Below are 20039 nucleotides of genomic sequence, written 5' to 3' on the forward strand. Positions count from 1 at the left end.
GATACTAGAAATCTAAAAAAAAATGCTGGAGGAGCAGAGCAAGTCAGTCAACATCTGTGGAGAGAACAGACACGTTTCCCGTTCGGTACAAACTTTTCGTTGAGCTCAGAACAAAAAAAAACTTCTTGCATTTGTATTGCGCCTTTAACGCGAAGAGGCTTTACACAAAATGTAAATTTGTCTGTTCTCTCCATAGAAATGATTGACTTGGCGTGCATTTTCCAGCATTTTCTGTTTTTTGTTCCAACAGCAGTCACTGGATATACATCAAAGCAGGGTGGTTCCAGAACCTAGTTCAGGGATGCTGAATGAAATATCAATGCACGTTGCCTCTTGGCTGTGATCAGCTGAATCGACCATGGCTCCAATCTGGCATTTTATGGTTAAGTCCCGCACTAAGCAGTATGTTTACCGACTGAGCCACCTCTTTATATGGCAATTTAATTTTTAAAGTACTTCAAACGGGTTGCTTTCGATATTAGCATGATTATTTTTGTTAAATTCCTCTATTTATTCCCACGAATATTTCGGATAACACAAACATTTTGTTCAATATTCATCTTCGTGGAGTGGGGGGGTGGGGTATCGAGGGGTTTGCAATAAAGCAGTGATTCCGACAGTTTTGGTGTGGCTAGAGCGACAACTATTTAGCTTCTCATCTTCAACGAAACCCACAGTATTGGAAAAAAAACAAAAACTAACTTCGGTGATTTTTGAAGTGGTTTGGGTGTCGTTCCCCTTCTGCTTTCTACCAAAAAAATTTCACAATAATCGTCGCTTTCCTCCAGAGGCTCTTCCCACAGGGTGTGAAAGCTCCGCCCTTGGCTCCGCGCGGGGCGGGGCGCGGCGCGGCGCGCGGGGGGACCGGTCGCTCCAGCCACAGAAACATTGCTACTATCGCCTGGATACTTTGTCGCGGCGCCCCCTTGTTCCTTGCGGTCTCAGATTTTCTTTCGTCTTCTTGTCCTTCCTCGCGCAGCTCCCAAAAAAAGAGTTGCTGTCTTCCTGGAACAGTTTGCGCGAGGCTCGGGATTTCCCGGTGTGGTGAATTTTCCTGATTCCTTCCCCCCCCTCCTCCCGCCGGGTTATTGCCGTCTCTCTGAGGATTTCAAGGCGGGAAATAATGGGACTGCAGCCTTTAGAATTCAGTGACTGTTACGAGGGGAGACCCCACTTTCGGGAAAGGTTGAGAGCGCACGAAGCCGAGTTGGAAAAGACCAACAAGTTCATTAAAGAGTTGCTGAAGGATGGGAAAGCGCTGGTTGCAGCCACGGATGGTGAGTGAAGCTCGGCAGGGCTCCCGGTGGCGGGTTCGGATTGAGGGTGAACTGTGTCAGATCCTGGCCGGGAGGCCGGGCCTGGGGATACATTGGTGCTGGTGTGAATTTGTAAAGGGTTTCACTGTTGAATGAAGCCCCCCTCCTCCTCTTCCCCCTCCCCCTCCCCCTCCCCCCCCCCCCCCCCCCGCGACTTATTGAACACTTGTGATTTAAACGCCTACAGTTGTCAGTTGATTTAGATTGCTTCAGTTCAAAGGACATTGCGGATCTTGAAAATATTCTGAAGCAGATCGTGTGGAAAAATCGCGTTGAATGTGTTTGTTTATTTCCTTTTCGATCAGCTTTCTTGTTGCTGCTCATTGTGACTGCAGACTGTATGTTTCCCATCCACTGGAAATGCTTTAAATGTGCCAGGGATTTCAGGATTTCTTGCTGAAATCGTACAGTGCACTTGGCAAACTGCACTTTAAGTACTGTGCATTTTTTGGTCATGGACGGGAATATTCAAACCTTGCGTATAAGTATCTCAAAGAAAGACTAACATTTGCAAAGTGCTTTTCACAACCACGGGACGTCTAAAAGCGCTTTACAACCGCTGATAATGTTTTGTGGGAGAAGATTGAGTTATGAGGAAAGAGTGGGGAAAAACTGGCACACTACAGCTTGGGAAGAAGGAGGGAGACTTTGTACCTGATAGACATGTACAACATACTAAACATAACAGAAAAAGTAACTCTACAATGTGTAATTCAGCCATCACATCGTGCACTCCGGGATTTTTCTAAACCCCCTCAGCATTGTTATCACCCCCCACCTTCAAAAACCTCCTTTAAACCAACACTTTAAATGTGTCTTTGTTCTCTTGTAACCTTTTTTTCTAAATTCTTGTGTGAAGTGTGTCTCAGTCCCTGTAAAGCAGATGTTTTCTTATTTTAAAGGCATGATATAAATGCAACTTATAGTTTTAGTCAGAGAGTATGGGTTAAAGGCCACCTGAACACTGGACATTCCTCATACAAGCAGTGACTGTTTATGATAGTTTATAGTTTATGACAACTATGATAGTTGGCATAGACGTTCAGATAAAGTTTGAGGCAAAATCTCTTATTCAAGAGATTGCTGGTTGTAAATATCTTGGGGCCAGATATTTTTCCTCGAGGGATGAGGTCAGATGGGTTGAATTGCCTCCCTCAATTGTGTATCTTATATTCTGATGGAACCACCCCCTTTTCCTCCACTAGTTATGTAAAGTGCTTTGTGCACCCTCTCTTCATCCTTTTAAGACTCTCTTTCATACCCACTTCTATGATTAAGGTTTTAAACTTTCTTCCTAATATCATCTTTAGTTTGATGTCAATTTTTGACTGATTATATTTCTTTTAACCTAAAATTAATATACACTAGAGCCTAGAATAGGAGAGCCCAATATTTTTCTACTGAGAAATTGATTTGTAAATGCTTTTGTGAGCAGTTCACTTTTCTCTCCCACTCCTTTTTGGAGCTAGGGACGTGCGGGGAAGAAACCTCTAATATGTTCTCATTACAAATATTGTAAAAATTATTGACTTTTCTGAATTTAAATATTTGTAGATAATTAGAAGTTTTGTATATTACCAATAATGTATACATTACTAGTAATGGCAAAAGCATAGGAAAAATAAAATTTCGTCATTGATTATGAATAGCTGAGAGTGGGGAAATAAGTAATTGGCTTGAGCATTATGCGGAATGAAAACTTTGTTAGGTGACTCACTAAAACAATTAGTTTTACATCTGCACCATGGTGATGTTTAATGATATGAACAAAGTTCCTTTTTGGTTGAAACATTGAACTGTAAGTTTATTAGGCGACCTGAACTGCACTTTGTCCTTCCAAATGCTATTCTGGCTAGGTTTAAGCTAAATGTTAGAAGGTATTTTTCCGGGGGCTGATGCTTATTACTTTGCATTTAAAAATGAAATTTTATTGTGTGCAGGATCAATAGTCCAGAGTTTTTTGGTTTAGTGGGGTGAGGATGCAGCGGCCACAACACAAAAGTGACCAGTCATCCACTTCAGAGTTATTAGCGCATTTCTTGTAGATTCCTTTGCCTTGAGTTTTCCAGCGTGAGGAAGGTATCTAGCTGCAAGAAGTCTTGGGAATCTGTGGTGTGTCATTGTTCTTGGTGGTTTGAGATATGATGGTGAATCCTTGAATTAGCAAAAATAAAATCAAAATCTGCAGGTCTGATATTTATAATCGATTGCTCTGTGAAAGCTTGCACAGGGCTTTTTGATTTCTAAAATTCAAAACCTCATTAAATGCTTTTGTGAGCAGTTCACTAAAGCAACATTGGGCACCAAGAGCCCACAGACATCCCTGGCTTGCAGTGGTGCTCTGGTGCAAATGATGGAATCCATGATGGATGGACTATTTAATTGCAATAGAAATGACCAGTATATGTTGAGAGTGGCATTTAGAGTTGGGTTAGGTTTGATGAAGAGGACCTTCCAAACCCACGACCGCTATCATCTAGAAGCACATGGGCAGCAGTCACATGGGAGCACCACCAGCTTGGTTTTTCCCTCCAAGCCACCATCCTGACTTGGAAATATATTGCCGTTCCTTCACTGTCGCTGGGACAAAGTCCTGGAACTCCCTTCCTAACAGCACTCTAGGTGTACCAACACCACATGGACCGCAGCGGTTCAAGAAGGCAGCTCACCACCACCTTCTCAATGGCAACTAGGGATGGGCAATAAATGCTGGCCCAGCCAGCGAAGCCCACATCTCGTGAATGAATAAAAAATATGTTTTAAAAGTTAATTTATTAGAATATCGTTTCCTCAGCAGTTTTTTTGCTCCACTTCTTGCAGATATTGACACCTTGATGGACCATTATTCCACAGGCACTATGTGCATTTAGTACTTCATCCATTGTTAGATTTGACCTTTTAATAATGTCGTCTGATTTTTCATCTGCGTAGGACGTAAGTACTGATCTCAATCTTGTCATTACATGGACTATCAACAGAATCTGCTGGATTGCGTTCAGGAGATGGATGCCTCGCTGATATTCCCCCGCACCCCACCCCCTCGTTTTAGCCTAGTGGTGCTAATTGAAATGCCCCAAAAATTTGTAAGACTCTTTGCAATGCCCTCATTGCTGCTCTGACTTAAGACTAGCTAACTCAGCATTTTTGAACAGTGTATCTGAGAATTTTGTGGCTCAGCTACTCAGATGGATAAACTTGGAGTTCTTCCTGGAAGAATCATTTGATGTTGTGACCAGCAGCATGAAAGCAATTTGATACACTAACTCGACACATTTCATGAGTAGTTAATGCTGTAGTTGCAATTGTAAGGTTTATAAGATTGTGATAGCCATGATTTTCCAAAATTCCTTAGATTCGGAAATGGTCCCTCTAGATTGGAAGTTGTCAAATGTTATACCATGTTTCAAGAAAGGAGGGAGAGAGAAAACAGTGAGCTATAGGCCAGTTAGCCTAATGTCAGTTGTTGGGAAAATGCTGGATTCTATTATTGAGGAAGTCTTAACAATGCACTTAGAAAAACATAGTATGATCAGACAAAGTCAATATGGTTTTACTAAAGGGGAATCCTGTTTGACAAATTTATCAGAATGTTTTGAGGATGTAACTAGGAGGGTAGGTAAAGGGGAATCAGTGGATGTAGCATACTTGGATTTCCAAAAGGCATTTAATAAGATGCCTTGCAAAAGATTAGTAGGCAAGGTAAGGGTTCATGGAGTTGGGGGGTAGTATACTAACATGGATGGAGGATTGGTTAACAGATAGCGAGCAGAGAGTGGGTGTAAACAAGGTTTTTTCAAGTTGGCAGGCAGTGAATAGTGGAGTGCCGCAAGGATCAACGCAGGGGTCTCAGATATTTACAATCTATATTAATGATTTAGATGAAGAGACAGAGAGTAATGTGTCTAGGTTTGCTGATGATACCAAGCAAGGTGGAAAAGTAAGCTGTAGAGAGGCCACAGAGAGGCTGCAAAGAGATATAGACAGGTTAGGTGGGTGGGCAACAAGATGGCAGATGGAGTATAATCTATGGTAGTGTGAAGTTATTCACAATGGTTGTAAGAATAAAAAAGCAGAAGGCGTGCTTGCACAAGAAATACAGAAAGTTAGCGTACAGATGCAGCAAGCAATTAGGAAGGCAAATGGCATGTTGGCCTTTATTACAATGGGATTGGAATAAAAGAGTAAAGAAGTCTTGTGATAGGGTTTTGGTGAGGCTGCATCCAGAGTAGTGTGCGCAGTTTTAGTCTCCACATTTAAGAACTGATATACTTGCGTTGGAGGCAGTACAGCAAATGTTCACTAAATTGGTGCCTGGGATGAGGGGGGTTGTCCAATTATAAGAGGCTGCGTAAATTGAGTTTATATTCTCTGGAGTTTAGAAGGATGAGAGGTGATCCCATTGAAATTTACAAAATTCTGAAGGGGCTTGATAAGGTAGATGCTGAGAGATTGTTTACATTGGTCGAGGACTCTGTGCTTCCATGTTTTAGTCTCAGGATAAGGGGCCAATCGTTTAGGACTGAGATGAGAGGAAATAGCTTTACTCAAAGAGTTATAAATCTTTGGAATTCTCTATCCCAGAAGGTTGTGGATGCTCCACTGTTGAGTACACTTAAGGCTGGGATGGACAGATTTTTGGTGTCTCAGGGAATTAAGGGATTTGGGGAGTGGGTGGAAAAATGGAGTTGAAGCCAAGATTAGCCATGGTTGTATTGAATGGCAGAGCAGGCTTGGTGGGCCTTGTGGTTTACTCCTCCTATTTCTTATGTGTTTATGTTATGTTTTGGACCTGTGCCTATAATGAAGTCTGGCTTGACAGGAAGCCTGAATGGTTTGATTGTTAGAGATTAAAAGGAGACTAGATTGTTTTACTGGAAGAAAATACAAGATGTTTACACATTGCGACAATGGCAACAGTCTACGTGTTAACAGTGGATAGACTGAGTATCTAAAGTCCCAGAAAAGTGTTGAGAATGCTGGGTTGTGAACAGTTGTGCTTTAAGCCGCCCATTCACTTTCAAGATAAAAGAGAGTTGGGGCCTCAACATAGCTAATCAGCATTTCTACCTCGATGCTAGGCCCATGTGATTTTAAAAAAAATTTTCATGGGATTTGAGCATCATTGGCAAGGCCAGCCTTTGTTGTCCATCCCTAATTATGCTTGAGCAGGAGTTCTTCAGGGCATTGTCCTAGGCCTATCGCTTCACCAATGACCTTTTGTCCATCTGAAGATCGGAAATGTGGATGTTTGTTGGTTGCAGTGTTTGGATCCATTTGTAACACCTCAGATAATGAAGACACCCATGCCTGCATCCAAGAAGACGTAGACGCATTCAGACTTGGGCCGATAAGCGGCAAATAACATTCTTGTCACACAAGTAACAGGCAATGATCATCTACAACAAGAGAGCATTTAACCACCTCCCTTTGACATTCAATGGCATTACCATCCCCCACCATCACACTGGGGGATCACCATTGACCAGAAACTTAACTGATGAGCCACATAAATACAGTGGCTGCAAGAGCAGGTCAGAAGCTAGTTATTCTGTAGTGAGTAACTTGCCTCCTGACTTCCCAAAGCCATTCCATCTTCTCCAAAACACATCAGGAATGTGATGGAATATTGTCCACTTGTTATCTCCAAAAGTGCTCAAGAAGCTCAACACCATTTAGGACAAAGTAGCCTACTTGATTGGAATCCAATCTACCACCTTAACTTTTCATGCACTGTGGCTGTGTTGTGTACCATCTACAAGATGCAGTGCAGCAACTGCCAAACTATTTCAATAGCACATCCAAACCCGCAACCTATACTCACTAGAATAATATGGCAACAGGCACAGAAGAACACCACCATCTGCAGGTTCCCCATCAAAGCATTGTACCTTCCTGACTTGGAGCTATATCACTGTTCCTTTGTTGCTGGGTCAAAACCCTGGAACTCCCTACCTAATAGCACCCTAGGTTTACCTACATCACAGTGGACCACAGTGGTTGAAGAAAGCAGCTCCCCAGCATCTTTTCAAGGGTAATTAGTGATGGGCAATAAATGCTGGCCCTGCTAACAATGCCCACATTCCTTGAACAGAACTTGAATATTGCTAAAAAGAGATATGTTACCCCAGTTCTTCATCATGCACTCACCAGGGCAAATGCAAGAATGCCAAATTTCAAATAATCATAACAATTTACACAAAAGGAGTGGCATCACACTGGCACCGAAAGACTTAATTTCATTGGTTATGAAGAATTGTGTGCCTGTATTTTAGAAAATACCTGAAATCTCCAACCATTTTTTTGTTACAAAAGGGTGTGTTTGGCTGACAGGTTTAGAAACAGATGTTTTAGATGAGCAGCAACATGACTCATTTGAACACTAATAGTGGGTGTGTGTTGCATAAAAACAGTAATTCCAAACATTGTGTTGGCAGATTAAGTGAAACATGGGTGAGTTTAACGATGAGGCACAAGTAAATGACTCAGTGTTACAGACAGGAAGTATGTGGGATTTGATGATAACCAATTGGGTGTTGTAGCAAATGATACGCACAAATTTAAAAGGACCTTGATCACTTTGATCAGCAGGCAGAGAAATGACTGATACGCTTCAAGTAAATGTAAGGTTATGAAATTGAGCAGCAGGAAGGTTGATGTAGATTATGCACTAAATGAGAATGTACTCAAAGCATTGGAACAGAACTTTTTCGGAGGACAAGTCACTGAAACCTTCAGTACGTTGTTTTCAGGCTGTTTTTCAAACAGAATATTGGGTTACTTAGTGGGGGTTTAACACAAATCCAGAGAGGTAATTTTAAAACTGTATCTGGCCCTTGCGTTTGACCTGTATTTGAGCCACAATTGGAGGACTTGATGCAATTTTAATACATTGGTTTAAGAAGCAGTGCAGGAAGGGACTTCATGGCCGATTTCATAATACTGCATGAGGAAAGATTGGGCCTTTTGAATATGGAGCGGGGATGTGATAGAAATGTTTGCAATAATTAAAGATTTGGAGAAAATAATTCCAAGTAAGCTTTCCTTCCATGCACAAAGGGTCATGTTTGCACATTAAGGATAGAAATAGGAAATGCCTAAGGAACTTTCATTTTTAAATAACATATGCTTAGTGTGCAGAATAGATTAATGGTATAGATGGTGGAACAGTAAACGTCAAGTGCTTTTACGGAGGAGATGGAAAAGTTATTGCCAACAATTGAGGTAATTAGAAAATCACCTTGGAACACTGTAGATGGACCACAGGTCTTCTGCCTGAAAGTGTGGCTATGTTGTATTTACAATGGTAACTAATTAACCATGGAGCACCTGCAATGCAGATTCCAGGTGTCAGCTGTGGCTCAGTTCATAGCACCCTCGCCTTTGAATCAGATGGTTGTGGGTTCATGTCCCACTCCTGGAAACCAAGAACTGTGATTGTACTCGAAAAGAGTTGCAATCTGTGACTGTTGGTAACTCAAAAGAGTTTCCAAATGTGTGCGAATGCAAAATTCAATGCTGTTATGAGGACCAGCGAGTAAAATCAGAGGTTTACAGTATTCATAAAGCTGCTTGGCGCACTTGATTTTGCTTAAAGTTTTGTTATAAACACAGCAACATGTAAATTTCACCTGAAGACATCCGTGCATCACTCTGCATTATTTCTGTGACAAAAATGATTTGCTATCTCTCTTTGTTTTCTTCTCATGAATGGTGTCTTTCTATGCTGCATTTTTGACATGCTGATGACATCAGCACAATAACATTTCATAAGAACATCAGAAATCCGATTATGGCTGACCTTCTACCTCACCTAAACCTGCCTGCACTATCCCCATATCCCTTGATTCCCTGAGTATCCAAGACTCCATCATCCTTGATCTTGAAGATGCTCAATGACTGAACACCATAGCTCTCTGGGTTAGAAATACCCAAAGGTGCACAATCTTTTGAGTGAAGAAATTTCACCTCATCTCAGTCCTAAACAGCCGAACCCTTATTATGAAACTTGGATCCCTAATTCTCGATTTCCCCTTACCCAAGGCATGGACATAGATTATAATTATGATTGGATATAGAGGGTCAAGTACTGATCCCTGCACCATCCTACCAGTTGTAGCCTGCCAACTTAATAATGACCTCAGGGACTGCAGAGAGGATGGGCAAATTGACCATAGCACTGTGGTCAGGGCAAGGCAATAGTGGAGGGTAGCGATGCGAGTAATGATAACTAGAATGTGATAAGAGGGAGCAGAGTGTACGAGTATAAGAGAGCACCAACAAATAAGGTAAGAGTAGGGAAATGGTAAAAAGACAGAATTAAAGGCTCTGTATCTGAACACATGAAGCATTTGTAACAAAATGGATGAATCGATAGCACAAATAGAAAAAAATGAGTACGATGTGATAGCAATTACAGAGACGTGGTTGCAAAGTGACCAAGGCTTGGACCTGAATATTCAAGGGTATTTCACATTTTGGATGGACTGGATGAAAGGAAATGGAGACGGGGTAGCTATGCTAGTAAAGGATGAGATCAGTACAGTTTTGAGAAATGATCTTGGTTCAGAGGATCAAAATACAGAATCAGTTTGGTTGGAGATAAGAAATAGCAAAGGAAAGAAGTTACTGGTGGGAATGGCTTATGGTCCCCCCTGGCAGTAGCTGCACTGGAGGACAGAGTATAAATCAAGAAATAATGGGGGCTTGTAAGAATGGTGTTGCAATAATTGTGTGGAATTGTAATCTTCATACAGATGGGACAAATCAAATTGGCAAAGATAGCCTGGAGGATGAGTTTATAGAATATACTCTGGTCAGTGTCTTGGAACAATACATTCTCGGACCAACCAGGGAGCAGGCTACTTTAGACTTGGTAATGTGCAATGAGACAGGATTAACAAATGACCTCATAGAAAAGGGTGATCGTAGCATGATAAAATTTCACTTTCGGTTTCACGGTGAGAAATTTGGGTTTGAAATTACAAGAGTGTGTCAGTTACAAGGGTGTGAACACAGAGTTGATTGAAGTGGACTTCGAAAATAGGATAAAAAGGAAGACAGAGAAGCAGCGGCAGACATTTTAAGGAGATATTTCATAACTCTCGACAAAAATATATTCCATTAAGAAAGAAAGAGACTCTACGAGAAGGATGCACCATCTGTGGCTAACTAAAGAAATTGAAAGAAAAGATGTACAATGCTGCAAGGATTAGTGATCGGCCAGATGATTGAGAAAATTTTAGAAACCAGCAAAGGATGACTTTATAAAAAAAAAGGTGAAAATTGGAGTATAAGAGAAAACTAGCAAGAAATATAAAAACACAGTAAACTCTGTAAAAAGGAAAAGAATAGCTAAAGTGAGCAATGGCCCCTTACAGGGTAGACTGGGAATAAATAATGGAAAATGGCAGACACTGAACATTATTTTGTATCTGTCTTAACATTATACCACACAAAAAGCATCCTAAGAATAGTAGAAAAGCAGTGGGCAATAGGGAGGGGGGAACTTAAAGCAATCACGATCATGAGAGAGAAAGTACTAGGAAAGCTAATGGGGTTAAAAACTGACAAGTTACCTGGACCTGATGATCTGCATTCTTGGGTCTTAAAGAAGTGACTGGACAGGTAGTTTATGCATTGGTTGTAATCTTCCAAAATTCCCTAGATTCTGGAAAGTGGATTGGAGAGCCGCAAATGTAGCACCGCTTTTCAAGAAAGGAGGGAGATAGAAAGCAAGAAACTATAGGCCAGTTAGCCCAACATCTGTCATTGGGAAATGTTGGAATCCATTATTAAGGAAATAGTGGCAGGACATTTATAATCATAATACAACCAGGCAGAGTCAATATGGTTTTGTGAAAGGAAAATAGTACTTGACAAATTTATTACAGTTCTTTGAGGACATCATAAGAAGGATGTATAAAGGAGAACCAGTAGATGGAGTGTATTTGGATTTTCAAAAGGCATCGATAAGGTGCCATATAACAGGTTTCTGCACAACAGTTCATGGTGTTGGGAGTGATATATTAGCAGGAATAGAGGATTGGTTAACTAACAGGAAACAGCGTCAGAATAAATGGATTATTTTCAGGTTGGCAAACTAGTAACTAGTGGAGTGCCACAGGCATCAATGCTGGGGCCTCAAGTATTTATGATCTACATTAATGAATTGGATCAAGGGACTGAGTGTATTGTAGTGAAATTTGCTGATGATACAAAGATATGTAGGAATGCAAGTTGTGAGGAGGATGCCAAGAGCCTGCAAAAGGATTTAGATAGGTTATGTGAGAGGGCAAACATTTGGCTGGTGGAGTATAATGTGGGAAAATGAGAGGTTGTCCCCTTTGGCAGGAAGAATAGAAAAGCAGCATATTATTTAAATGGAGAGAGACTGCAGAATGTTGCAATACAGAGGGACCTGGGTGTCCTTGTACATGAATCACAAAAAGTTAGCATGCAGGTAAAGCAAGTAATTAGGAAGGCAAATACAATGTTGTCCTTTTACAAGTGGGATGGTGGATAACAGTAGGGAAGTCTAGCTACACAGGGCGTTGGTGAGATTGCACCTGGAGTACTCTGTACAGTTTTGGTCTCCTTACTTAAGGAGGGATATACTTGTAATGGAAGCAGTTTAGAGAAGGTTCACTAAGCTGATTCCTGGGATGAAGGGGTTGTCTTATGAAGAAAGTTGAGCAGGTTTGGCCTATACTGATATGAAGAATGAAGAATAAGAATTGATCTGATTGAAACATATATGATTCTGAGGGGGCTTGACAATGTAGATTCTGATAGGATATTTCCCCTCTTGTGGGGAATCTAGGACTCGGGTGACAGTTTAAAAATAAGTGGCCTCCCATTTAAAATTCTTTCCCCAGAGAGCAGTAGAGGCTGGGTCATTGAATATATTCAAGGCTGAGTTCGACAGATTTTTGATTCTCAAGGGAGTCCAGGGTTGTGGGGGTGGGGTAGGTGGAGCTAAGGCCACAATCGCATCAGTCATGATCTTATTGAATGGCGGAGTAGGCTGGATGTGCCGAATGGGCTACTGCTGCTCCTACTTATGATCTTCTGAAATTCTGATATATTTCCAAGTCAGGATGATATGTGACTTGGAGAGAAGTTTGGAAGTGATGCTCTTGTCATGGTCTTGCTGCTCTTGTCATCTTTAGTGGTATTAGCTACACAGCTTGAAAGGTGTTGTCAAAGCAAGCATGATGAGTTGCTGCAGTGTACCCTCCAGGTCATGAATTTGTAAATACTGTAGTCCAGTGGGTAGATATTGAGTTCAGTGACACGAATACCGACCAGGCGGACTCCTTTATCTTGGATGCTGTCAGATTTCTTGAATTTTGTTGTGGCTGCCTTCAACTAGGTGAATGATGGGCATCCCATCACGATCATGGCTTAAACCATGTCGATGATGGAGAGGTTTGAGAGATCGTGAGGTGAATCATTCATTGCAAAGTATGCAGCTATTCTTTTGCTCTTGTAATCATTTTGTTGAGATTACTGGTCCAATTTAGCTTCTGGTCAGTGGTGACCCGCAAAATATTGGTGGTGAGGTCTTACTGGTAATGGTGCTTTGAATGTCAGGAGCAGTGCTTCAGTTTTCTCTTGTTCGAGATGGTCATTACTTCTCATTCCAAACCTTAATGGTGTAGAAGCCTTAATGAGGATTGGCAATGGCTGCTTAATTTTGGAAGATCTTAACACTGAAACCATCAGTATTTTATGTTGGAGGGAGATCAGTGATGAAGCAGCTGAAGATATTTCTCTAAAGGGAATTCATGCAATGGTTTCCTGGGAATTTAATAAATGGCCTTCCACAACTGCGAGCAACATCCTGTATTTCAATAGTCTGCACTAACCTTAGCTTTGCTTGGGTTTCTTTGGGTCATACTCAGTCAAATGCTGCCTTGACCTTGAGGGCAGCTACTGTCACCACTCTCCTGACATTCAGCTCTTGCATCCATCTTTGGATTAAAGCTGTGACAAGGTCTGAAATTAAGTGTTTCTGACAGAGCCCAAAATGTGCTTTAGTATGCAGGCGAATGGCACAAAAACATAAAATGAGGGAAATACCCTCCAAGGTGGACAAATTCTGTAAAGGTAGGGGAAAAAATGTTTCAGTTGTAACCCTTAATCAAAATGAAGCTTCTGGTGGCATTTTAATTGCAAACATTGACATCTACTTGAGGTTTTCTCTATGTGAAGAACAACATTTTTGGTGGTAGAGTTAACTTGACCATGTGCCTGCTCACAGGCATCTGACAGTGCTGTTCTATAAAGAACCAAACCGGCACAGTGCTTTGGCGTTGCTGAGATTGGATTGGCACTACTTATCATGCTTCTGTAGCATGATACATTGGAATTACACACCATTTGAAAATGTGCTGCTTTGGAATTCTCTTGACATTAGCATCAGTAAGAGGTTTAAATTGATCATGTTATCTATGATTCTGATGTGACTAATGTGGCTGGCCACACTTCAATGGGACTTTAGGTACCTGACCTTGAATTCTAGACAGTTCAGTAGATGTGATGTAGAACAACTATTTTATCCACAGAGGGGTGACTCCTTTCAAATGGGAAATAATGGCATGAGAATAGCTACTAACCCATGATCAATGTTCTTGCTGATCTATGTGGATGTGTGGCTGCACAGCAGCCTGGAAGGTACTGCAGAGACCTTGTTCCATGCTAACTAATGCATGTGCTTGGCCATGGCCATGCAGAAGTTTTATAGAGACTGTACACTGATGAGGTCTGGTCATGAACAGCAACTAAATTTTAAAGGGAACATTGTCCATTGCTCAATTTCCTTCAAGGAGGTACTGGATGTGAATCTTGTCTAACGCAGTAAATTACTGATGAAAAGCAGTTATGGCAATTTAAAGTTACATCCTACAATTTCCCGTGTTCTTATGTTCTGGATTTCTAACGCTTTTGTATTGATCTATTGTTGAAACTCATAGAGGGTACCTTAATACTAATGATCTGTTAACCAAAATGTCAAACAAATTTACAAGAAAATCAATTTGCTGGTATGTACTACATTTGGATCTTGTTTCTTGTGGGATTTTGGCAGGTCATATGCTGTGTCAGTTTATCATGGTTGTAAGGATGAAAGGGATATCCTCAGCATCATCAAAATCTAATAATCCAAAACAATAAATGTTCAAAAGGCATTTGTGGATGTTGAATGAGGAGAGGACTGAGCTTAGCTGTGAAGTTACCCACAATCACCTGTTGCTATATGGAGAATGGTCATTTTGCTGAGCTCCTGAAGGACTATCCTCATTCTGGCATTGGAATTTTAATGCAGTATACTTTCAGGTAGAGGATGAGAGAAAAGGGGACATTAAAAAAAGGAAACTAACTTATTACAGGAGAAAACTCAAGAAATAAAGAATTTAAAGAGAAAAAAATGCACCAAATCCTATATTGTGCAGAAGATAATTTGTTTTTGCATTAGTGATTCTAATGTAGCTGTTAACCCCAATCTTGATGCGTTTTTCCCCTGATATGTTCCTTCATATCTCTATGGTAGCAGAGATTGAATTCGTACCTTCACATGTCTACGCTAAAATCTCCATGCTGCTCTGTTTTATAATTTGTCCTTGCCGATACAGATTTCAGCACTATTTACTCACCATCATTATTGTTCATAGTGATATATTGTGCAAGTTGCCTAATTGGTTCGTAAACAATTGCTCTGGTTTGGTGAAATGCAGCAAGACTGTGCATTTTGCTGAGCTAATCTAAAGTAAGTGACCTGTAGCTTGAATTTTCATCTTAAGGCGCTGCTGTTCTCCTTGTTAATGCTCAAATGCATACGGTTGTTCAATTGTAGACCTCCACAGCGAGCTATTCCGATGCTTATAAAATTTCAAAAACGCATCTAATTACTGCTGATGGTTGTACACTTTCAGATAGATCTTGTGGAAGTGATTAATGCTGAAATTAAGTAACAGAAAAAAAGATTCATTTTGTATGTCAACCTGCTTTGTGCCTATAGGCCACAGTCATTCCATTATGCAAGTGTCCAAGCATTTAGACAATTAAATGTGGGTTATTATGAATCCTGCTCTGGATTTACTCAGGTTAAAAGCTTGAAAGCATACTATAGTATAGAAACTATTTTTGCAGCTCCTTGCAAGGTTTTAATTATAAGGTTTGGACATAGATTATAATAAAGATATGCCTAACAGCTGTGTACTTATATTAATGAATATATGTCATTGAAACACATAGCACTGAAAATGCAATGGTGTTTTGGTGGTAAATGTTATAATTGTGTTTCATGATTGTTGTAACAAAGTTAACTATATCTCATCCTATTTTGGATATTTTGAAGCCTAGACCCCTGTATTATCAGCTTGAATCTTCAGTGGTTCTCTTCACATCAGTGAAGTTGGAAATACACAGCGGGTCTGTTAGCGTCCGAAGATAAAGACAGATTCATGTTTCTGATGCAGATCCTACATCAAAACAGAAATTTAAAAAAAATGCTGCAAATACTCATTAGGTCGGCCAACATATGTGGAGAGAGAAACAGAGTTAACATATTAGGTGGGTGACTTTCATCGAAGTTCTCAAAGATCATCAACCTGAAGCACTGGGCCAGGTTTTTGCTAATGAAATGGGAGGCACGAGCTGGGAAATTTGCCTACTTGAAGACCCATCTCCATATAGATGACACCTACATGCATTATTTTCACTCTATTGAGGCAGCGGAGGGATCGAGTCGGGCCCGCAGAACCCTGAAGCAGTTCGGATGTGGCCTTTGAGGCAAGTGAGTGTCAAGGTGGGCTGTTTAGAAGGCCCACCTTGGCTCTCTGGGACTTTGTCCCAGCTGTATCAAAGGGTGTTAGGCCCTCTAGCCCACACCCCCTCACCACCCACCCACGCTTCATGAGAAAACAATGGAGTTAAGGTAGGGAGAAATCAACTTGACCCCATTTTTTCCCCCCCTTGTCCAGTCTCTCCCCATCTACATCTGTGACTCTCCTGATCCCCTTGGTCAGTTTAAAAGTTTCCAATTTCCTGGCCCTAACCGCCAGGATGGTCTGAGAGTTCTCCCCTTTTTCCTTGAATAGAGGCCCAACCAGTTTCCGTCGACCATCACTCTCCTTCGCCTGGCTGAACTTGTTCTCTCATTGAACAATTTCTCCTTTAATTCACCTCACTCCCTCCAAAAGGTGTTGCTATGGGAACCAGTATTGGTCCTAGCTATGCTTGTCTTTTTATGGGATATGTGGAACATTCCTTATCCCATTCCTACTTGTGCCTCCTCCCTCAACTCTTTCTGGTACATTAATGACCGTATTGGGGCCATGTGCTGTTCTCGCCCTGAATTGGAAAATGTAATCAACTTTGCTTCCATCCCTGACTCTTACCTTCCCTTGACTTCTCTGTCTCCATTTCTGGCGATAGGTTATCAACTAACATTCATTATAAGCCCACTGACACCTACAGCTATCTGGGCTACACTTTATTACAGCATATATCCTAGAAGGATATATCTCCCAGTTCCTCCGTTTCCATCGCCTGATGATGCAACCTTCCACTTTGTCCCAGTTGTATTAAAGGGTGTTAGGCCCTCTCGCCCTCACCCCTTACACTTCCTCACCATCCACTCTTCATGAGAAAAAAATGGAGCTAAGGTAGGTTTCTGAGATTTCTTTTCCTCAATCGAGGATTCCCCCGCATTGTGATTGACAGGGCCCTCAAACTAGCCCTCCACATTTCACTCACTGCTGATCACACCCCTTGCCCTCGCTCCCAGAGCCACAATAGGGTTCCTCCTGTCCGTATCTCCCACCTGACCGACATCTGTATTGAAGGAATCATTTTCCTCCACCTCCAGTGTGATGCCACCACCAAACACATCTTCCCCTTCCTCCCAGCATTCCAAAAGGGACAGTTCCCTCCGTGATGCCCTGGTACACTCCTCAATCGCCCACCCTGTGCCCTTTCCACAGCACTTTTCCATGGATAAGCAGAAGATGTAACACCTGCCCTTTTACCTCCTCTCCGTCCAAGGGCACATACACTCCCTCCAAGTGAAGCAGTGATTTACCTGTACTACTTTTAATTTAAACTACTGTGGTCTCTACACTGGGGAAACCAAATGCAGATTGGGTGACCACTTTGCACAGCACCTCAGTTCTGTCCACAAATATGACCCTGAGCTTCTGGTGGCCTGTCATTTTAATCCTCCACTTGCTGAAATGCTGACATCTCCGTCCTTGGCCTGCTGCACTGTTCCTGTGAAGTTCAGCCTAAGCTTGGGGAACAGCATCTCATCTTTCAGTTAGACACTTTACAGCCTTCTGGACTCAACATTGAGTTGAACAACTTCAGAACATAAACTCTGTCCACTAATTTTTTGTCCTTTTTGCATTTTTTGGCTTTTCTCTTATTTTCACTTTCAGATAGCAGGGCACTTGGTCTAGGCACATCTTTTGTTTCTTTTCTTGCCCCATCACCATTCCCTTTGGCTCTTCTGTCATTCAATCTTTCCTGTCTTCTACCCAACCCAGATATTCCTTTTGTCCTTACCCCGCTTGCCCCTTGCTGAAAACCTATTACTTTCTAACTTATCCCAGTTCTAATGAAAAGCCATTGACCTGAAACATTCACACTGTTTCTCTGCCCACAGATGCTGCCTGACATTTTATGTATTTCCAGCATTTTCTGTTTTTATTTCAGATTCCCAGCATTCGCAGTATTCTGTTTTTTGATTCTTATATTTTCCATTACTTTTATATTCTTTGGACACCACATTACCATGTGTTACATATCAGCCTAAGGCTAGTTACATGTTCAACATTACCTCTTTATATTTGTATCCTGTGCCTTTTTATGCCCTTATCTGCATGTGCTGCCTCTTATGATTCTCTATGCCTTGCTATTTAAGATCTGTTTTCCTTTCCTTTTATTTCCAAAATGTATTACTTCACATGTTTCTACAGTAGACATTATTTCTATCTGCCTGCTAATCCTCCTAGTAGCCTATTTATGTAACCCAATCTTCCAAAGTCCTAGTTGCAATTTGCTAAATCTACCAATTTGGCGTCATTAGCAAGTTTTGTGACTAGTCCTTTAATGTTGGACATCATTAGGAGTAAAAATGACATAACTACTGATTTCCTCCCCATTTGCTGTCCTGCCAGGGCTGCCACGTATAGAAGTGCATTAACCTCTGAAACAAAAGTGGGATTTGGGAAAGTGAAACTGGAAAACAAAAGCCCAATGCAACAGATAGTGATTTTAATCTGAAACAGGGTTGAGTACATAATATTCAGCAGTGAAAAGTAAAGACGTTGACAAACCAGATGGATGCCACACAACCTGAATTAATGATTTTAAAAGTTGAAGAAAATTTGTGACAACTAGAATGCATTTGCAAAAACCAGCAAATAGACACTTAGTTACTTGTGAAACTGTATGGAGTGGAATATATTTAAACTGTCATTAGTTAGTTAGACTCCATTATTGAAATTGTTCTGTAGTATTTAACATGAAGCTCCATTTTAAGAAAGACTGTTTTTTCTTCTCTTATATCTGGAATACTTACTGAAAAAAACAACCTTGAACAGAACATACCAGTAGCCTTAAAGCATTACCTACTTCATCAATCATCCAGGGTAGCATGAGTGTAAACAGAAGTGCAGCACTGTACTAATAATCTTTCTGTTATATAATTTGTGTGTTGGGAATGGAGGTACCAACAGTTAATGCCTAGAGGTTTTTGAGATTTGAATGCAAATAAAATGAACAGGATGAGTTGCCTTTTGAGATTAAGACTAAATGTTCCTGTTTCAACAATAATCCTTAATTTTCCCAACCCATAAAGATGATGTTTCTCTTTGCTGTTTCTTTTGTACACTCTAATATTTAGGAAGTAATATTTTTGTATGTATGTCTTGGGCAACGGGGCTGGGGTTGTGGGTGGTAATGGTGCCTCCTCAAGCCTTACATCAGCAGTACATTGAATGAGTTATTCTTGAAGTCAACAAAACCAACAATTTATATGGACTTTAATGTAGTAAAATGGCCTAACGCGCTTCACTGGAGTGTCAGCAAATACAATTTGACACTGAGCCATTTAAGGTGATATTAGGACAAAGAGGTAGATTTTAAGGTGAGTCTTAAAGGAGAAGGGAGAGGTACAGAGGCAGAGAAGTTTAAGGAGGACTTTCAGGCGTTGAAGGCCGAGGCAGCTGAAGGCAGAGTCGGCAGTAGTGGAACAATTTAACATTGGGGATGGGCATGAGGCCAGAATTGGAGGAGTGCAGAGACCGCGGAGAGTTGTAGAGCTGGAGGAGGGTTCGAGAGATGGGAGCGGGGAGGTCATGGAAAAATTTGAAAACCAGGAAAAAAAATTTTAAATCATGATGTTGCCAGATTCAAAATAAGAGCAAGGATGATGGATGAACAGGGCTTGATGCGAGTTAGGAACTGGACAGCAGAGTTTAAATGAACTCAAGTTGAAGTCATTTGAAAGGTGGAAGGCCCCCCAGGAGAGCATTGGAATAATCAAGACTCAGGGCTGCAGAAGTGCGGATGTGGGTTTTGTCTGCCTGAGTTGAGGCAAGGGTGAAGTCGGCTAATGTTATGGTGCTAAAAGTGGCTTTGGTGACACAGTTGTTATGTGGTCAGGAGCTCATCTTGGGGCCAAATGTGAGACCAAAAGGAGAACAGTCTGGTTCAACTTCA

The 20039-nt window shown here is 41.2% G+C and overlaps 1 protein-coding gene across 1 annotated transcript in view; it reads left to right on the top strand.

Annotated features, from left to right (window-relative positions):
• The first annotated feature begins 796 nt into the window (after positions 1–796).
• The window catches only part of arhgap10 (Rho GTPase activating protein 10), a 240081-nt gene continuing 220838 nt past the window's right edge, over positions 797–20039 (top strand). The window contains exon 1 of the mRNA XM_078541232.1: positions 797–1277. Coding sequence (XP_078397358.1) covers positions 1124–1277 — 154 coding nt within the window. The 5' untranslated portion in view covers positions 797–1123. The remainder of the gene's footprint in view (positions 1278–20039) is intronic.

Source organism: Cetorhinus maximus, chromosome 1 (genome assembly GCF_964194155.1).
Source record: "Cetorhinus maximus chromosome 1, sCetMax3.hap1.1, whole genome shotgun sequence".
NCBI lineage: Eukaryota > Metazoa > Chordata > Chondrichthyes > Lamniformes > Cetorhinidae > Cetorhinus > Cetorhinus maximus.